This window comes from Natator depressus, chromosome 6 (genome assembly GCF_965152275.1).
Source record: "Natator depressus isolate rNatDep1 chromosome 6, rNatDep2.hap1, whole genome shotgun sequence".
NCBI lineage: Eukaryota > Metazoa > Chordata > Testudines > Cheloniidae > Natator > Natator depressus.
The window spans coordinates 116017764-116034269 of NC_134239.1; the positions used below are offsets into that span (position 1 = coordinate 116017764).

General features: G+C 44.5%; 1 protein-coding gene across 1 annotated transcript; it reads right to left on the reverse strand.

The window, feature by feature from the left end:
* Positions 1–11306: 11306 nt before the first annotated feature.
* HSPA2 (heat shock protein family A (Hsp70) member 2) lies at positions 11307–13698 on the reverse strand. The gene has a single exon (XM_074956359.1). It carries the CDS (start codon positions 13614–13616, stop codon positions 11715–11717), a length of 1902 nt encoding a protein of 633 aa, XP_074812460.1. The 5' UTR covers positions 13617–13698; the 3' UTR covers positions 11307–11714.
* Positions 13699–16506: the final 2808 nt, after the last annotated feature.

The following is a 16506-nucleotide window of genomic DNA, read 5'->3' on the forward strand; positions in this document are numbered from 1 at the left end:
CCCAAACCAGACAGTAGTTGAATAGCCTTGTTGCTGGCTCCATTAGATAATTTTTGCCCTCCCTATTATCCTGACCCTACTGTAATGCACAAACACCACCACAGTTATGCAGCTTTAGACCCCGACAAGGCTGCCTCTGCCCTGTCCAGTTTATTAATAGAGGCTATGAAAGTGAACTTGCTAACACTGATAGTCAAAAGCAACACTGGCTTTTGAGTCTTGAATACAGACGTTCTAGGGAAATCAGAACGACTATTGCCAGGTACTATACAGGAATGAAGTCTGAATTTCAAAAGCCGGAAAAACCAACTGCACATTCTTTCTGACAATCTGATATGATTCCTCTCTTCTCTGTGGCTTCATCAGATGAATGTTAGTGGTTATCAGATATAATTATCTAGCCAGACATTTGCTTTGTGATTCCAACAAGGAACTTTTGTTTGTCTTATGCCACGTGTGAAAAAGAAGAAATATTCAAGCACCACATCATGCACATTAATATTACCTATACATATTTTCACAACTTGGATTTTGATTTAGTACTTGGTGGAAAGCAAAGGTGTCAATCGCATGGAGAAGTCCTACAGAACTTACAGAAAATAACTAGGGCTGTCAAATGATGGTAAAAACTCACAATTGCGAGATTAAAAAAATTAGTCATGATTAATTGTAGTTTTGATCGCACTGTTAAACAATAAGAGAATACCAATTGAAGTTTATTACAAATATTTTTGGATGTTTTTCTACAGTTCAAATATATTGATTTCAGTTACAACACAGAACACAAAGTGTACAGTGCTCACTTTATATTATTTGTGATTACAAATATTTGCACCGCCAAAAAGGCAAACAAAAGAAATAGTATTAAGTTTAAGAATCTGAAGTGCCTTCCAAAATCTGAGAAGGATGAGGTGTGGAACATGCTGTCAGAAGTCTTAAAAGATTCCAATATGGGAACTACAGAACCTGAACTATCAAAAAAGAAAATCAACCTTCTGTTGGTGGCATCTGACAGATGATGAAAATGAACATGCGTCGGCCCTTCATTTGGATCGTTATCAACCAGAACCCATCATCAGCATGGAAGCATGTCCTCTGGAATGGTGGTTGAAGCATGAAGGGGCATATGAATGTTTAGCATATCTAGCACGTAAATATCTTGCAACACTGGTGTGACTGGGGTCCCAGGGGAGCTATCTGAGGTCACTCAATTAGCGTGAACTGCAAAGAAAGAGGCAGACAATCCCCAAAGCTGGTGGATATTCCAATACTTAGATTTACCAAGCCAACACAAAACAGTTTCTATAATACCTCACTGGTTACCCAGCAGCCAACAACACAATTCCCTTAACGTAACCCAGCCTCAGGCCTCCACCTAGCTACCCAAGTCAGATATGATGAGGATTAATTAAAATCTTATTCACCATATAAAAGAAAAGGTTCTACCAATCCCAAAGGATCAGACACATTACCTCCTAGGTTAATGAATGTTTCAGATCTTACCCAAATATACGCTTACAGACAATTCTTATTAAACTAAAATTGATTTAAAAAGATAAGAGAGTATAGATTAAAAAGGTTAGTATACATACAGACATGAGTCAATCTTAAGATTTAGATTCATAGCAGAGATGGTGAGCTTTGTAGTTGCAAAGAGTTCTTTTAGAATTTAGTCCATAGGTTATAGTCCAATGTTTGTCTTCAGGACAGTCGAGTCGGAACTGGGATCTCAGTCCTGATGGCTTAGGCTTCCCCTGTATGGAACCTAAAGCAGATCTGAGATGACAGGATCAGGACCCAAGGATCTTTTATACAATTTCAAGCCTTCTTTGATAAGTTGGAGTCCCTTGGCTTACAACAGGTTTCAGAGTGGTAGCCATGTTAGTCTGTATCAGCAAAAACAATGAGGAGTCCTTGGGGCACCTTAGAGACTAACAAACATATTTGGGCATAACTGGGAGTGGATGGGTCACTACAAAAACTAATTTCCCACTGCTGATACTCACACCTTCTTGTCAACCGTTTGAAATGGGCCACCTTGTTTATATTGGCCTCATTAGCACTACAAAAGTGATTTCCACTGCTTCTTGTCAACTGTTGAGAATAGCCCACTTCCACCTTAATTGAATTGGCTCATTAGCACTGACCCCCCAATTGGTAAGGCAACTCCCAACTTTTCATATGCTGTGTATTTATACCTCCCTACTGTATGTTCCACTCCATGCATCTGATGAAGTGGGTTTTAGCCCACAAAAGCTTATGCCCAATACATTTGTTAGTCTTTAAGGTGCCACAAGGACTCCTCCTTGTTTTGGCTCACACCACAATAGGTAATCAGAGCGACTTTGAAGTAGGTCCATCACCAGTACTTAGCTACACGAATTAATATAAGGCAATTGCCTGTTTTTCACCATTCGCAGATGATCAGCTATACATTTCAAAGAGAGATGAATACGATATCCCGTGTTTACAGTCATTTAAATGCTAGGATGTTCTTTTAATCTCTGAATGAACAGAATACAGCATAGACGGGGACTGTTGATTACATCGTTGGCTACTACCAATATATATGCAAATACACAAAAATTATCTCCCCATATGTCTTTAAGGGTTGAATTTGAGTCATTTATTCTACAGGATGCTTAACCCTTTCTGGTCATGTGTCAAAACAACACTGGCTTCAACAGTGCCACGCTAACGCCTGTTCTAACTTTCAGGTGACATTGTAGGTAAGAAGCAGGCAGCATTGTCTCCCATAAATATGAACATATTTGTTTGTCTTAGCAATTGGCTAAACAAGAAGTACGAGGACTGAGTGGATTTGTAGACTAATGTTTGACATTGTTTTGGTTTTAGTGCAGTTATTTAAAAAAATCTACATTTGTAAATTGCACTTTCACGATAAAGAGATTGCACTACAGTACTTGTATGAGGTGAATTGAAAAATACTATTTCTTTTATCTTTTTTACAGTGCAAATATTTGTAATAGAAAATAATATAAAGTGAGCACTGTACACTTTGTATTCTGTTTATAACTGAAATCAATATATTGGAAATGTAGAAAAAATCCAAAAATATTTATACAAAATTAAAATGGGTATTCTATTATTAACATTGCAATTAAAACGGTGATTGATCACAACTATTTTTAAAATCTAGTTAATTTGTTTTGCATTAATTGCAATTGTGTTAATTGCAATTTACAGCCCTAAAAATAACCTGGTTTCTAACCATCCTATAGAATTTAACAATTATATTCCTGGTATAGAATTATAAAGGATGATTTAAAAGTATAGACAAGATCTCCTCTATTCAATTCTGTATGTTTTGAAAATAATTTCTATATACTCTTGTTAGTTTCCTCCTTATTAATTTTTACAGGACTTTTCCATAAGTCCTGGCCATCAGAACTCTTTCTTTACAGTGGAAACACATTTTTCCCCTACATGACACAATTTTACTATAACAAAACCTAATAGGCAAAATATCCCTTCTTCTGTGCCCTGGGAGTGATAGACATGGCCAAGGCTTTACCACCATTCAAAGATGTGGTTAAAACATGAGTAGTCTACACCAAGTGTTGGGGATTAACTTTGTTGTTAGTTATCGGGGTTAGCCGTGTTAGTTTGTATCCACAAAAACAACAAGGAGTCCGGTGGCACCTTAAAGACTAACAGATTTATTTGAGCATAAGCTTTCGTGGGTAAAAACCCCACTGCCACCGGACTCCTTGTTGTTTGTTGTTACTCTATCCCTTTTCAAGGGATTTATATAGTGGAAAGGGGAACTACGATTGCTAGCATGAGTTAGCACATTTCCATGTGGACAGGACCCGTGGGAAAATAATTAATTTGCTAAATGAAAAATAAAATGCCCTTGAAAAATATTTTAAAGTTTCTAGACACATCCTAAAAACCAGAAAATTTGGTCAAGATTTTCAACCGTGACTAGTGATCTTAGGTTCCTCATTTCTGGGGTACCCACCTGGAGACACTTTGAAGTGGATTGATACTGCGCACCAGCACATCCTGAACTATGTGAGAGAGAGTAAGGTAAGGAGAGGGACACTAAGAAGTCTATACTTAGGGCCCTAACAAAATCAAATGAAAAATGTGTCACAGACCGTGAAATCTGGGCTTGTGTGTGCTTTTACCCTATTTTATACAGATTCAAGAGGGAGACTAGTGTTTCTCAAATTCAGAGTCCTGACCCAAAAGAAAGTTGCAGGTGGGTTGCAAGGTTATTTTAGGGGGGTCACGGTATTGCCACCCTTACTTCTGAGCTGCCTTCAGAGCTGGGCGACCAGAGAGCAGCGGCTGTTGGCCAGGCACCAGCTCTGAAGGCAGCGCCCCACCAGCAGCAGCGCAGAAGTAAGGGTGGCAAGACCACACCAGGCCATCCTTACTTCTGCGCTGCTGCTGGCAGTGGCTCTGCCTTCAGAGCTGGGATCCCGGCCAGCAGCCGCCGCTTTGCAGCTGCCCACCACAGAAGGGTAGCAGTACTGCAAACCCGCCCCCCCCAATAACCTTGTGACACCCCCACCCCCAACTTATTTTTGGATCAGGATCCCTACCTACAATTACAACACCATGACAATTCAGATTTAAATAGCTGAAATCATGAAATTTACTACTTTTAAAATCCTATGACCATGAAATTGATCAAAACGGACTGTGAATTTGGTAGGGCCCTATCTAGACTACAAACTTTTGTCAGCATAGCTCTGTCCATCAAGGGTGCCAAAAACCCACACCCCCAGCCAATAGTCATGGCAAACTCTCCAATGTAAAGACAGCTCTGCCAACAGAAGAGTGCTACAGTCAGCATAGCTAATTAGAGGGACAAGGTGGGTAAGGTAATATTTATTGGGCCAGCTTGTGGTGGTGAGAGGCACAAGCTTTCAAGCTTACACCGCACTCTTGAGCTCAAAAGCTTGTCTCTCTCACCACCAGAAACCAGTTCAATAAAAGATACTATCTCACCCACCTGGTCTAATATCATGGGACCGACACAGCTATAACAATGCTGCATACAGCACAGCTTATGTTATTTGGGATAGTGTTGTTACACCAACAGAAAAACTTATTCTGTCTTGGGGGTTCTGTTGGAATAGCTATACCCAGTAACAGGTTTCAGAGTAACAGCCGTGTTAGTCTGTATTCGCAAAAAGAAAAGGAGTACTTGTGGCACCTTAGAGACTAACCAATTTATTTGAGCATAAGCTTTCATGAGATACAGTTGCATCCAATGAAGTGAGCTGTAGCTCACAAAAGCTTATGCTCAAATAAATTGGTTAGTCTCTAAGGTGCCACACGTACTCCTTTTCTTTATACCCAGTAAGGCATTCACAGTGCAGACAAGACTTAAGCCAAAAATACATGTGATATTAGAAATCCATCTGTACAGAGATGTTCCTGTTTGTAATTTCCAGAAATGTGGAAAAACCCTTCAGTGATTTTGAACTTTGCTTCACCCACCCCACTCCTACCGATGTGTTCAATTGGGATAAGCGGAAAGATCCTTTCATGGATTGAGAACTGGTTAAAAGACAGGGAACAAAGGGCAGGAATAAATGGTAAATTTTCAGAATGGAGAGAGATAACTAGTGGTGTTCCCCAAGGGTCAGTCCTAGGACCAATCCTATTCAACTTATTCATAAATGATCTGGAGAAAGGGGTGAACAGTGAGGTGGCAAAGTTTTCAGATGATCCTAAACTGCTCAAGATAGTTAAGACCAAAGCAGACTGTGAAGAACTTCAAAAAGATCTCACAAAACTAAGTGATTGGGCAACAAAATGGCAAATGAAATTTAATGTGGATAAATGTAAAGTAATGCACACTGGAAAAATAACCCCAACTATACATACAATATGATGGGGGCTAATTCAGCTACAACTAATCAGGACAAAGAGCTTGGAGTCATCGTGGATAGTTCTCTGAAGACGTCCACGCAGTGTGCAGCGGCAGTCAAAAAAGCAAACAGGATGTTAGGAATCATTAAAAATGGGATAGAAAATAAGACGGAGAATATCTTATTGCCCCTATATAAATCCATGTGGTACGCCCACATCTTGAATACTGTGAACAGATGTGGTCTCCTCATCTCAAAAAAGATATGCTGGCATTAGAAAAGGTTCAGAAAAGGTCAACCAAAATGATTAGGGGTTTGGAACGGGTCCTATATGAGGAGAGATTAAAGGGGCTAGGACTTTTCAGCTTGGAAAAGAGGATACTAAGGGAGGATATGATAGAGGTCTATAAAATCATGAGTGGTGTGGAGAAAGTGAATAAGGAAAAGTTATTTACTTGTTCCCATAATATAAGAACTAAGGGCCACCAAATGAAATTAATGGGCAGCAGGTTTAAAACAAATAAAAGGAAGTTCTTCTTCACTCAGCGCACAACCTGTGGAACTCCTTGCCTGAGGAGCTTGTGAAGGCTAGGACTATAACAGGGTTCAAAAGAGAACTGGATAAATTCATGGAGCCGTCCATTAACGGCTATTAGCCAGGATGGGTGAGGAATGGTGTCCCTAGCCTCTGTTTGTCAGAGGGTGGAGATGGATGGCAGGAGAGAGAGATCACTTATGTTCTTATGTTCAATGAAATTGAAACTACCACAACCACAGTTCAATATATTTGCTTATTCATCTGTCACCATCTTAGTTGCACAAAGACTTGGGATGGACTCAAAGACCAGAACCAACGGATGCATTTGGGACACAGTCACTTTTCTCTAGTCTCCCTTTATGAAAAGTGAAAAAAAACTTTGTTTTTATTAGCAAGAAAAGTCATCCGCTTAATAGTGAGGCAGGTAAACAAAATTGGTTTTACCCTTTATTGTGTCCCCCTCTAAGTAAACACAGTCAGTTTTCTTAAGCAGAACATTTCAGAAGTGTCTGTTACTTTAAAAAAAAAAAATTCTTTGCTTTCGGACCTCACTACCTTGAGGGCAGCTGAACAGCAATGGCAGATGAAGAGTTCTCCCTCCCCAGAACACGTGGGACAACGTCAATATTTCAAACTAAAAAAACCCAACAAATTAAAAGAGGTTGAGGCTGCCTTCAGCCATCGAAAGGGGGAGAAAATGGAGCTCCTATCATTGCCTGCCACTATCCAAACCCCTTTGTGGTGCGCACACACGCTCTCTCTCACACCGAGAGGAGGAAAAAGTCTGCAGATTTCCCCACTCCACTGCTGCAGGAGAGAGTAAAGGAGAGCAGCACAATAAAGACAAAGGAAAGACTTGGGCCATGTAAGGGAGAAGATCTTGTGGGTTTTGAATGCTGTTTTATATGTAGAAATTAAACATGTTCTTACATCTGCAAATATGTCTGCACAACTGTATCCTCACACTGGTGTTGAAAGAACAGTCTAGTTTAAGCCACCACTTCACAGCTACTTTCTGATGGGGTCAGCTGAGCAAAATCAATCCCAGCATTGGAGTTACGTTAAGAAGGGATATTTAACCACCAAGGCACTTTTTTTTATTTTAAAACTCAACCAGAAAATTATTAATTTAAAAAGTTAGCTTACTGCTGTGTACATGCCAAGTCTGAAGAAAGGAGCTTTGAAATAAGTTTGCTTTAAAAAGGTGTGCATGCACTTCTTTAATTTGGTGCCTTCTACATAATGCTATGTGTAGTATCTACATGGAAAAAGCAAATTCTCTGAGTGTTTTTCCTTGTGTGTGCGTGTATGTATGTGTCGGGGAGAGACAGCAGCAGAGAATGGGGAGGACACAAACTACAATCAGTAAATTGCACATTTCTTTCAAAGGTTTCTGCTCTCAGGTCATATCAGACAATGCACTGAACTTTTTAGACACAATATTTATATAAATGACAGGAGGATCCCAGCAAGAACCTGCTGTGCCCTTTCCAAGGTCTGCTGACAAGAAAACGGAGACTGTTAGAATACAGCCACTTCTGCTTTTTAAGCTATTAGAAGGGAGTCAGCACAGCTGCAGCCCTGCATATTAAGTCTTCTATGCAGAAGTTGAAACAGACACTGGAGGTTGTAATGCGTTCTGGAGCATGCAGTTTGCAGGGAGCTCTTTCCACTCCTGGCTTGGGAGCAAGTAGCCAGCTAGTCCACTCCTCAGCTTTCTCAGACCTCTCTCTAACCTAGTTGATGCTGGAGACACCCCTCTCATGCTACTGCACACTCCATTATGAAGCAGGTCACCAGCTCCCCCTGCCTTATTTTTCAAAGTCATTTTATGTCCTTGTCCACTTTTCCCTCCATTTATAAACAAAAACTAATATCAGCAATCAGAACATTCAGAAGCTATGGGGCACCACAACAGCACCACTACACTGCAGGTACAGACAATAGCATCTCTTTACTTCTCTATGCAATGCAACCAGTTTGGTGCTGTGGGAATCTTATTAACCTCTAACACTAGGGGTTTTTTTCTGTCCATAGTACTGTAACAGTTTTTCAAATTTGAACAAATATCAAGAACAGCTACACCCTAAACTGTAACTAAGCACTTCTATTTGTGGCCATGACTTTGATCAGGCATGTTTTGCAAAGCCTGGTTGAAGCAGAAATAAAATTTGGAAGTGAAATGCTTTTGACAAAGTGAGGTAACACCACTGAGAGAGGCTGACTATGGGACAGTTAATCTGCCAGATTTTAGACCAAATAATTTTTAAAATGTGAAGCCCTTCTCTATTCCTTAAACTTAGGCATACTCCTTCAGCTCTCCCTAATTACAAAGGATGATCATTTTTTCTGGATATTTACCCATTTCCTGGAGGAATCCTGTGTGAAATCTCACCCTATTGCATTTCACCAGGGGAGTGGGAGTTCTGCAATTGACAACAGTGAGGCCAGGATTTCACTACTAAGGTTTTAGTTTAATTGTAATATTAACAGCATAGGAAATGTCATATTTGACTTTGTCAGTCTGTTTTATCCAAGTGAGGAAAAAAAAATCTAAAGCACTGAATTCTGTGAGCTTCCTTGGGCATTTTCCCCCCCTCTTGTTTGTGTCACATCTGAAAGGCTAAAATGTGTCTTGAGACTTAAAACATTTTCCCAACCTTAAAAGTATATAGTAGCCACTATGCACTTACAGCTCTCATACAATTTGGGTGTGTCTACACTAGACAACTTGGTAACCTTATTCTAGCTACAATACAGCTGTCCAGCACTATGTACAGTCCCTGAAGTGGGGTGTTTTAACCACCATGTTTGGCAATCTGACAAACCTCTCACCCCTACCCCTTTCAGCACTAGTCTTCACAGTATTCCTGAAGTACTAGTTTTTCTAGTGTAAACAAAGTAGATTGGGGTGGCAGGGGGAACCCACACAGGGAGGAGGGTCATAATGGCTATTGCAGGCATTCATTCAGCAAAATGTGCTTCTTACTGCACTTAAATAAGCATGGAAAAAATAAAACAATGGCTATCTTCTCTCCCCCACCCGTGCTGATCACTTGCCAGAAAAAAATCCGGTTATTGATTCACCTAAAGGCAGAGACCATATCTTTCATTAAATAGATGTTAACTCAGAGGTTTACTCAACCCTTGATTTTAATGTTAGAAGGAAAAGAGAAAATGTGTCCTTGCAACTATTAGCATCTTTCACAGATTTAATGTTTCAGGTGCTCTTTCTACTTGGAGACAAGGGGATGGGAGCATTTCAGCAAAACAAAAAGTACTGGGGGGGAGGAAGGGGAGGAGAGAGAAAAGGAAGAGACACTACATGGAAGAGTAATTATTCTTTAACTATCAACTAGCATTTGTTACACTTAAACACCTTAGGAATAAATGTGAAACTTGTCAAAGTAAATTTGGCCAACCTCCAGATAAACAGTTCAAGTATATATCTTGAACTATTATTGGGTCCCTCATTTTTGGCAAGCTTATCTATTGAGACTCCATAGACTAGGGTCCAACTTAGGTCATTGTGACCAGTCTGAAATACATTTAATATTGAGCTGTCATTTGACTAATAAGTAGGTAAAACAAGTCTAGGTCTTTAATGGACCCCTTAGTTCTTAAATCATACAGCACATATAATTGAGCTGACACAGAAGTTGCTATCATTCAAGGGTAGCCTCAAATTCAAACTCTGCCTCATTTTTGTTAATCTGACCAGTCTTTAGTGTGTGGAAAAGGAGCTTCACTGCATTAAATCTTGCTTACTACTAAGGGGGGGGGGGGAATATCTAGTTTTGAGCTATACTTTGAAATAGTAGGGTTATGAACTTTCACATTTTGTTTACAAAACACATGAGGTTGAGCTGACTGTCAATTTGACATAGTTAAATTGCAGTTTAAGCCAGTGCTCACAAGTGGCTATGCACTTTCCTACCAACCAGAAAATACCATTCAGATAGTTTTCTGCTATAATATTGCTGTACAAGTTTGTGGGGTTGGTTTTTTTTGTTGTTGTTTTTTCTAAAGTAGTGCCCTGCATTCGAGTTCAACTCATAGCTGGGGTTGGTAATTCAGTCAGTTCTTAGTAGGCTAGATGTTTACTAAATAGGAATGGCAACACAGTTTAAACACTAAAGTGCACTTTAAACCCTTCCCATGATTAGTTTCTCTTGCAGTTGTGGGCTCTGGGAAGCCAGCCAGTTTAAATCCCTATTCTCGCTGGACAGCCTGCAAGCTGATTCTGCGAGTTAGCTACAGCCCATCACACCGTTCCCCCGCCCCCGGAGAGGTTAGCTACTATACTGAAGTATCAGCGGGCTGGTTTTAGAGTGCGTTTAAACTGCAGGTCACGAGTTCATTACTTTTTCGACGCAGAATCTAGCTTTATGTAGCGGGTAAGGCAGCCAAGGTTTCTCTAATCCTCTTACCCAAGCTAGTTAGCCGCCCCTGGGCTGGACAGAGTCCCGAAGCTAAACGAGTTTGGTAAGCCCTTTACACCCATCATCAAGTGTTATAACACACCCACCATTTTCACCAGCCCAGCTGAGAGCTAAACAGCTACACTTAATTAGGACAGTAAGACAAAGTTTAGTTTTTGCAGCATACGCTGCTCTCCCATCCCCTCTTGGGAGAGGTTTATGAGAAGCTGGGAAAGCTGACAGCCTCCAAGTGATTAACAGACTTGCTGCCCTAGGACAGCCACCCACCCACATGCGCTTTACATTTAGGACGTTGCGCCTGTAATGTCAGCAACCTATGCACTATTACTGGTAAGTGATTTCTATGACAAAGCCATAGTAAATTAAATTTTTCTTTAAGTCTCAACACCTTTTTACCACCCTCTTATGAGAAGCACGAGCCTTTAACATTTTAATCATAACTGCCAAAACAAAATACAAAAAAGGAGAAAAATGTATGCTTTAAATATTTATTTTATTACCAAAATTTCCAGATGCCGGACCGGCAAATATTTTTAAAGCGTTTGGTAAACATTCTCCATGCATAACTTGAAATGTTTGTCAACAATAACGATCAAGTGGGCACTTCAGAGAAGACACTGAACATATAAAGACAACACCCTGAAGAATACTAGCATTTGTATCTGAGTTAACAAAAAACTTATCTGCTACTAACCTTATCAAGCTGGACTGCCTTCTCTTTGTAAGCACATAGAAGCAGATCTGTCTCAGCTTCCTATGCACATCCAAACAGAATAAACTGTCATTGACACTGACTTTAAGGTTAGGAACGAAAGTAAAACGGAAAAAAATGGGAAAAAAAATAACTGTCCCTGAACAGTGTAGCGTTCAGTCCAGTCTAGTCTAGTCCACTTCTTCAATGGTGGGTCCCCCGGCGCCACCGGGTGGGGCGGCTCCTCCCTGGTACAGTTTGGTGACGATGGGGTTGCAGAGTTTCTCCAGCTCCTTCTGTTTGTGCTCGTACTCTTCTTTCTCGGCCATCTGGTTGCGGTCAAGCCAGGTGACCACCTCCTGGCATTTGTCGAGCACCTTCTGCTTGTCTTGGTCGCTGATCTTTCCCTTCAGCTTCTCGTCCTCCACGGTCTGCTTCATGTTGTAGGTGTAGGACTCGAGGGAGTTCTTAGCGGCCACCCTGTCGCGATTAGCTTCGTCCTCCGCCTTGTACTTCTCTGCGTCCTGCACCATTCGGTCAATGTCATCCTTGCTGAGGCGGCCCTTGTCGTTGGTGATGGTGATTTTATTCTCTTTACCCGTGCTCTTGTCGGAGGCAGTGACATTCAGGATACCGTTGGCGTCTATATCGAAGGTGACCTCGATCTGGGGGACGCCGCGGGGAGCTGGGGGGATGCCGGTCAAGTCGAACTTGCCCAGCAGATTGTTGTCCTTCGTCATAGCCCTCTCGCCCTCGTACACCTGCACCAGGACGCTGTTCTGGTTGTCGGAGTAGGTGGTGAAGATCTGGGTCTGCTTGGTGGGGATGGTGGTGTTGCGCTTGATGAGGGCAGTCATCACCCCGCCGGCTGTCTCGATACCCAAGGACAGAGGCGTGACATCGAGCAGCAGCAAGTCCTGCACGTTCTCAGACTTGTCCCCCATGAGGATGGCAGCCTGCACTGCGGCGCCATAAGCTACAGCCTCGTCGGGGTTGATGCTCTTGTTGAGCTCCTTGCCGTTGAAAAAGTCCTGCAAGAGCTTTTGGATCTTGGGGATGCGGGTGGAGCCGCCCACCAGCACGATCTCCTGGATCTGGCCCTTGTCTAGCTTGGCATCGCGCAGGGCCTTCTCCACGGGCTCCAAGGTGCCGCGGAAGAGGTCGGCGTTGAGCTCCTCGAAGCGGGCGCGGGTGATGGAAGTGTAGAAGTCGATGCCCTCGAACAGCGAGTCGATCTCGATGCTAGCCTGGGTGGAGGAGCTCAGCGTGCGCTTGGCCCGCTCGCAGGCAGTGCGCAGCCGCCGCACAGCCCGCTTGTTGCTGCCGATGTCCCGCTTGTGCTTGCGCTTGAACTCCTCCACGAAGTGGTTCACCATGCGGTTGTCAAAGTCCTCGCCGCCGAGGTGGGTGTCCCCGGCCGTGGACTTCACCTCGAAGATGCCGTCCTCGATGGTGAGGATGGAGACATCGAAGGTGCCGCCGCCCAAGTCGAAGATAAGCACGTTCTTCTCGCCGGCCCCAGTGCCTTTCTTGTCCAGCCCATAGGCTATGGCGGCCGCCGTGGGCTCGTTGATGATACGCAGCACGTTGAGGCCGGTGATGGTGCCAGCGTCCTTGGTGGCCTGGCGCTGGGAGTCGTTGAAGTAGGCGGGCACGGTGATGACGGCGTTCTGCACCTTGCGGCCCAGGTAGGCCTCCGCGATCTCCTTCATCTTGGTGAGCACCATGGAGCTGATCTCCTCGGGGAAGAAGGTCTTGTTCTCGCCCTTGTACTCCACCTGCACCTTGGGCTTGCCGCCCTCGCTCACCACGCGGAAGGGCCAGTGTTTCATGTCGGACTGCACCGTGGTGTCTTCGTACTTTCGGCCGATGAGGCGCTTGGCGTCGAAGATGGTGTTGGTGGGGTTCATGGCAACCTGGTTCTTGGCGGCATCCCCGATGAGGCGCTCGGTGTCGGTGAAGGCCACGTAGCTAGGCGTGGTGCGGTTGCCCTGGTCGTTGGCGATGATCTCTACCTTGCCGTGTTGAAAGACACCCACGCAGGAGTACGTGGTGCCCAGATCGATGCCAATGGCAGGCACTTTACCAGACATGGTGGTGGCTCGCTCAGCTGCCGCTCCAAACTGTGCTCTTCTCAGTAGCTACGCCGCGATCTGCCGTTACTCGCTAGCTCACCGTCTTTTATAGTGGCCGCTCGTCTTCTTCTGGAACCTGCCAGAACCCCACCTCCCAATCAGCTTGCTCGCCTCCGATCCTTGACCAATCACCACTGTGAAACCCAGCAGAAGATCCGCCCAACACCTGCTGACCAATCATCACCGTGTTGCCGTTCTGACCAATCCCTTCGCAGAGTCTTATTCTCTAGACCAATAGTTTTACTGTGCCTCTTCCTTGTCTTTTTCGTCCAATACATATTTGTAGCATGCACGCCCCCTTGGCCAATCACTTCGCTTGGTTCCCCTTTGCCCCCGCCCCGCTCCCTGACTCTACCAGAAACTTCCAGCGGACGCTGGTCTGGAGGTTGGGGATTGATGTCACCGTTACCCAATAGGGTTCGAGCAATAGGTTGGACGATGGAACCAGTAGCAGTTCGAGAGACTTTCTGGGTGGTGGTTACGCAAATAACTGTGTTTCCCTAACCGCCTCCCCGGCTTGATCTCTGAATGTCAAACAGCTGCGGGCGCGAGCCGTCCCCACCCCCCGCACGTAGGTGGCGAGCTGGGCCCCGCCGGCGCAGGCTGGCTCCGCAGGGTCGGCGGGCTGAGTGGGGGTGCCAGGCGGCGCGTGCTGAGGGCCCAGTGGGCAGAGTGACGCAGTGCAGGCGAAGGGGCGCGGGAACAAGGCGGGGTCCCAGTCGGCCCAGCGGGGAACGGAGATAAGGCCGCGGGGTGTGAGGCAGAGCCTAAAGGGAGGGGGGAGAGGGAACAGGCTGGGGTGGCGGGGGCCGGCGCAGCGGGACGGGGACAGCGGACAGCGGAGGTCTGGGATGGGAGAGGAGCCGGAGGAGCGGGGGCTTGGACGCGGGCGGAGGAATGGTGGGAGCGGGGAAGCAGGCGGGGATTGGGGGAACAGCCAGAGGAGTGGGGGGGTATGCGGGGGCTGGAGGACTGGGTGGAGGGATGGCGGGGGTGGGAAAGCAGGTGGGGTGGGGAGACTGGGGGAGCAGCCAGAGGAATGGGGGGCTGGGGGAGTTGGTGGAGGGATGGTGGGGGTGGGAAAGCAGGTGGGGAGGGGAGACTGGGGGAGCAGCCAGAGGAGTGGGGGGCTGGGGGAGTTGGTGGAGGGATGGTGGGGGTGGGAAACCAGGTGGGGAGGGAAGATTGGGGAGCAGCCAGAGGAGTGGGGGGTATGCGGGGGCTGGAGGACTGGGTGGAGGGATGGTGGGGGTGGGAAAGCAGGTGGGGAGGGGAGATTGGGGGAGCAGCCAGAGGAATGGGGGGCATGTGCGGGTTGGGGGAGTTGGTGCAGGGATGGTGGGGTGGGTGAATTGGGGGAAGCAGCCAGAGGAGTGGGGGGTGGGAAACAGGGGGGGTACTGTGGGAGCAGGCAGAGTGGGGCAGTAGGAAGCAAGTGGTCAGGAAACTGACAGATTGGGCAAGGGGGGTGGGGACTGCCGGGGGTAGGAGGGAAGAGGGAAAACAGCCAGGAGGAGAGAGCAGGGTGTGTAGGATTTGCAGCTTGCGTTCCAGTGTTTGTAATTCCTGAAAGTTCAGTTAGATGCCAGATGTCATCTTCCGACAATCCAAGAGCTGGTGGGGAATTTACCCTTATTTGGTTGCAATGTAGAAATCCCCCATAGTGAGAAACTGCAAAGGAAAGGTGCCTAGGTTGGTGTCTGCTTCACTCAGGGGCTGTCTCCAGTTTGCTGGGATTATGTGAGGAAGAGTTTAAATGTCTCTCACAGACTTGCACATATTCTTCATTTCTAGAGTGTGAGTGACTTTACATACTTAGTGAGACCTGGAACAGGTCTTAGCCTTGTTTCTGCTTAAATTTGCAGGCTGACAGCCCTCACATGTATCCTCTTTCACTCACACAGCTGCCTCATGAATACAGTTGCCTCACACACCCTTGTATACAGTTTTCTCTCACACAACACCCACAAACATTTCTTTCACTTGTTCATTCCATACGGCTTTCTGAAACCATGGAAGTGTATTTTCACTAGTGTTATAGCTGCGAAAATGGTAGCCCAGACTGGCATGTTTTATGGGAAAGAAGGATGTGGCATTTAGCTCTCCCCTTGTAGAGAAGTAGTATGGATTTTAGGACTCCAGTTGCCGTGTATTTTTGCATGATGACCATTCTTAAAACCTCTCCAAATTTTTGTCTGTTGTGCTACCATAAATGCTGTCACACCTACATTTAGTTGAAGCGTAAGCTGTGAAACTATTAACTCAGAGCTAGATAAAAGTTTTGATGAAAATCTACTCTTGGTTCCCCCATGTTACTCTTCCTATCTCTTGACAATTACCAAAATCTTCAGTATATTCAAAATATAGTAATAAAGGCAAATTGTTGTTTGTCTAATTTTTAGGATAATACTTTGCATTGATGTTTTTCTTGTATTAATGACTGCTCACTTTTAAATATTCATTTTAATGATGTATCTTGGCATCTAATTCTGCTGTTTGTAGACTTTATTGACATGTGAAGGAGATGTCAGATACATACTAGTCACTATTTAATTTGGCCCACTGTGTTTAACTTGCGCTTGCAAAACTGTCATGGAAATTTATCAGCCCAGCCACAATATATAGACATCAGCCTTTACCAAGATAATTTATGAGAATGAAAAAATTCATAATTTTTACTTACCTTTCAAAAGAATTACTCTTACTGGGTGAATACATTTCTTCAAGGTTTTGTAACCTGACAGGATGATTCTACTTCCATTCCAAATACTGAGAGATTTGAATACCTGTTCCATCTATGCCCTATTTTCTACCTCATAGAAGGGCTCAGGTTTATCACAGTAAATAG

What these genes read in the sequence shown, in the direction of transcription:
- HSPA2 (XM_074956359.1), bottom strand. Translation starts at nt 13,616, where the DNA reads ATGTCTGGTAAAGTGCCTGCCATTGGCATCGATCTGGGCACCACGTAC.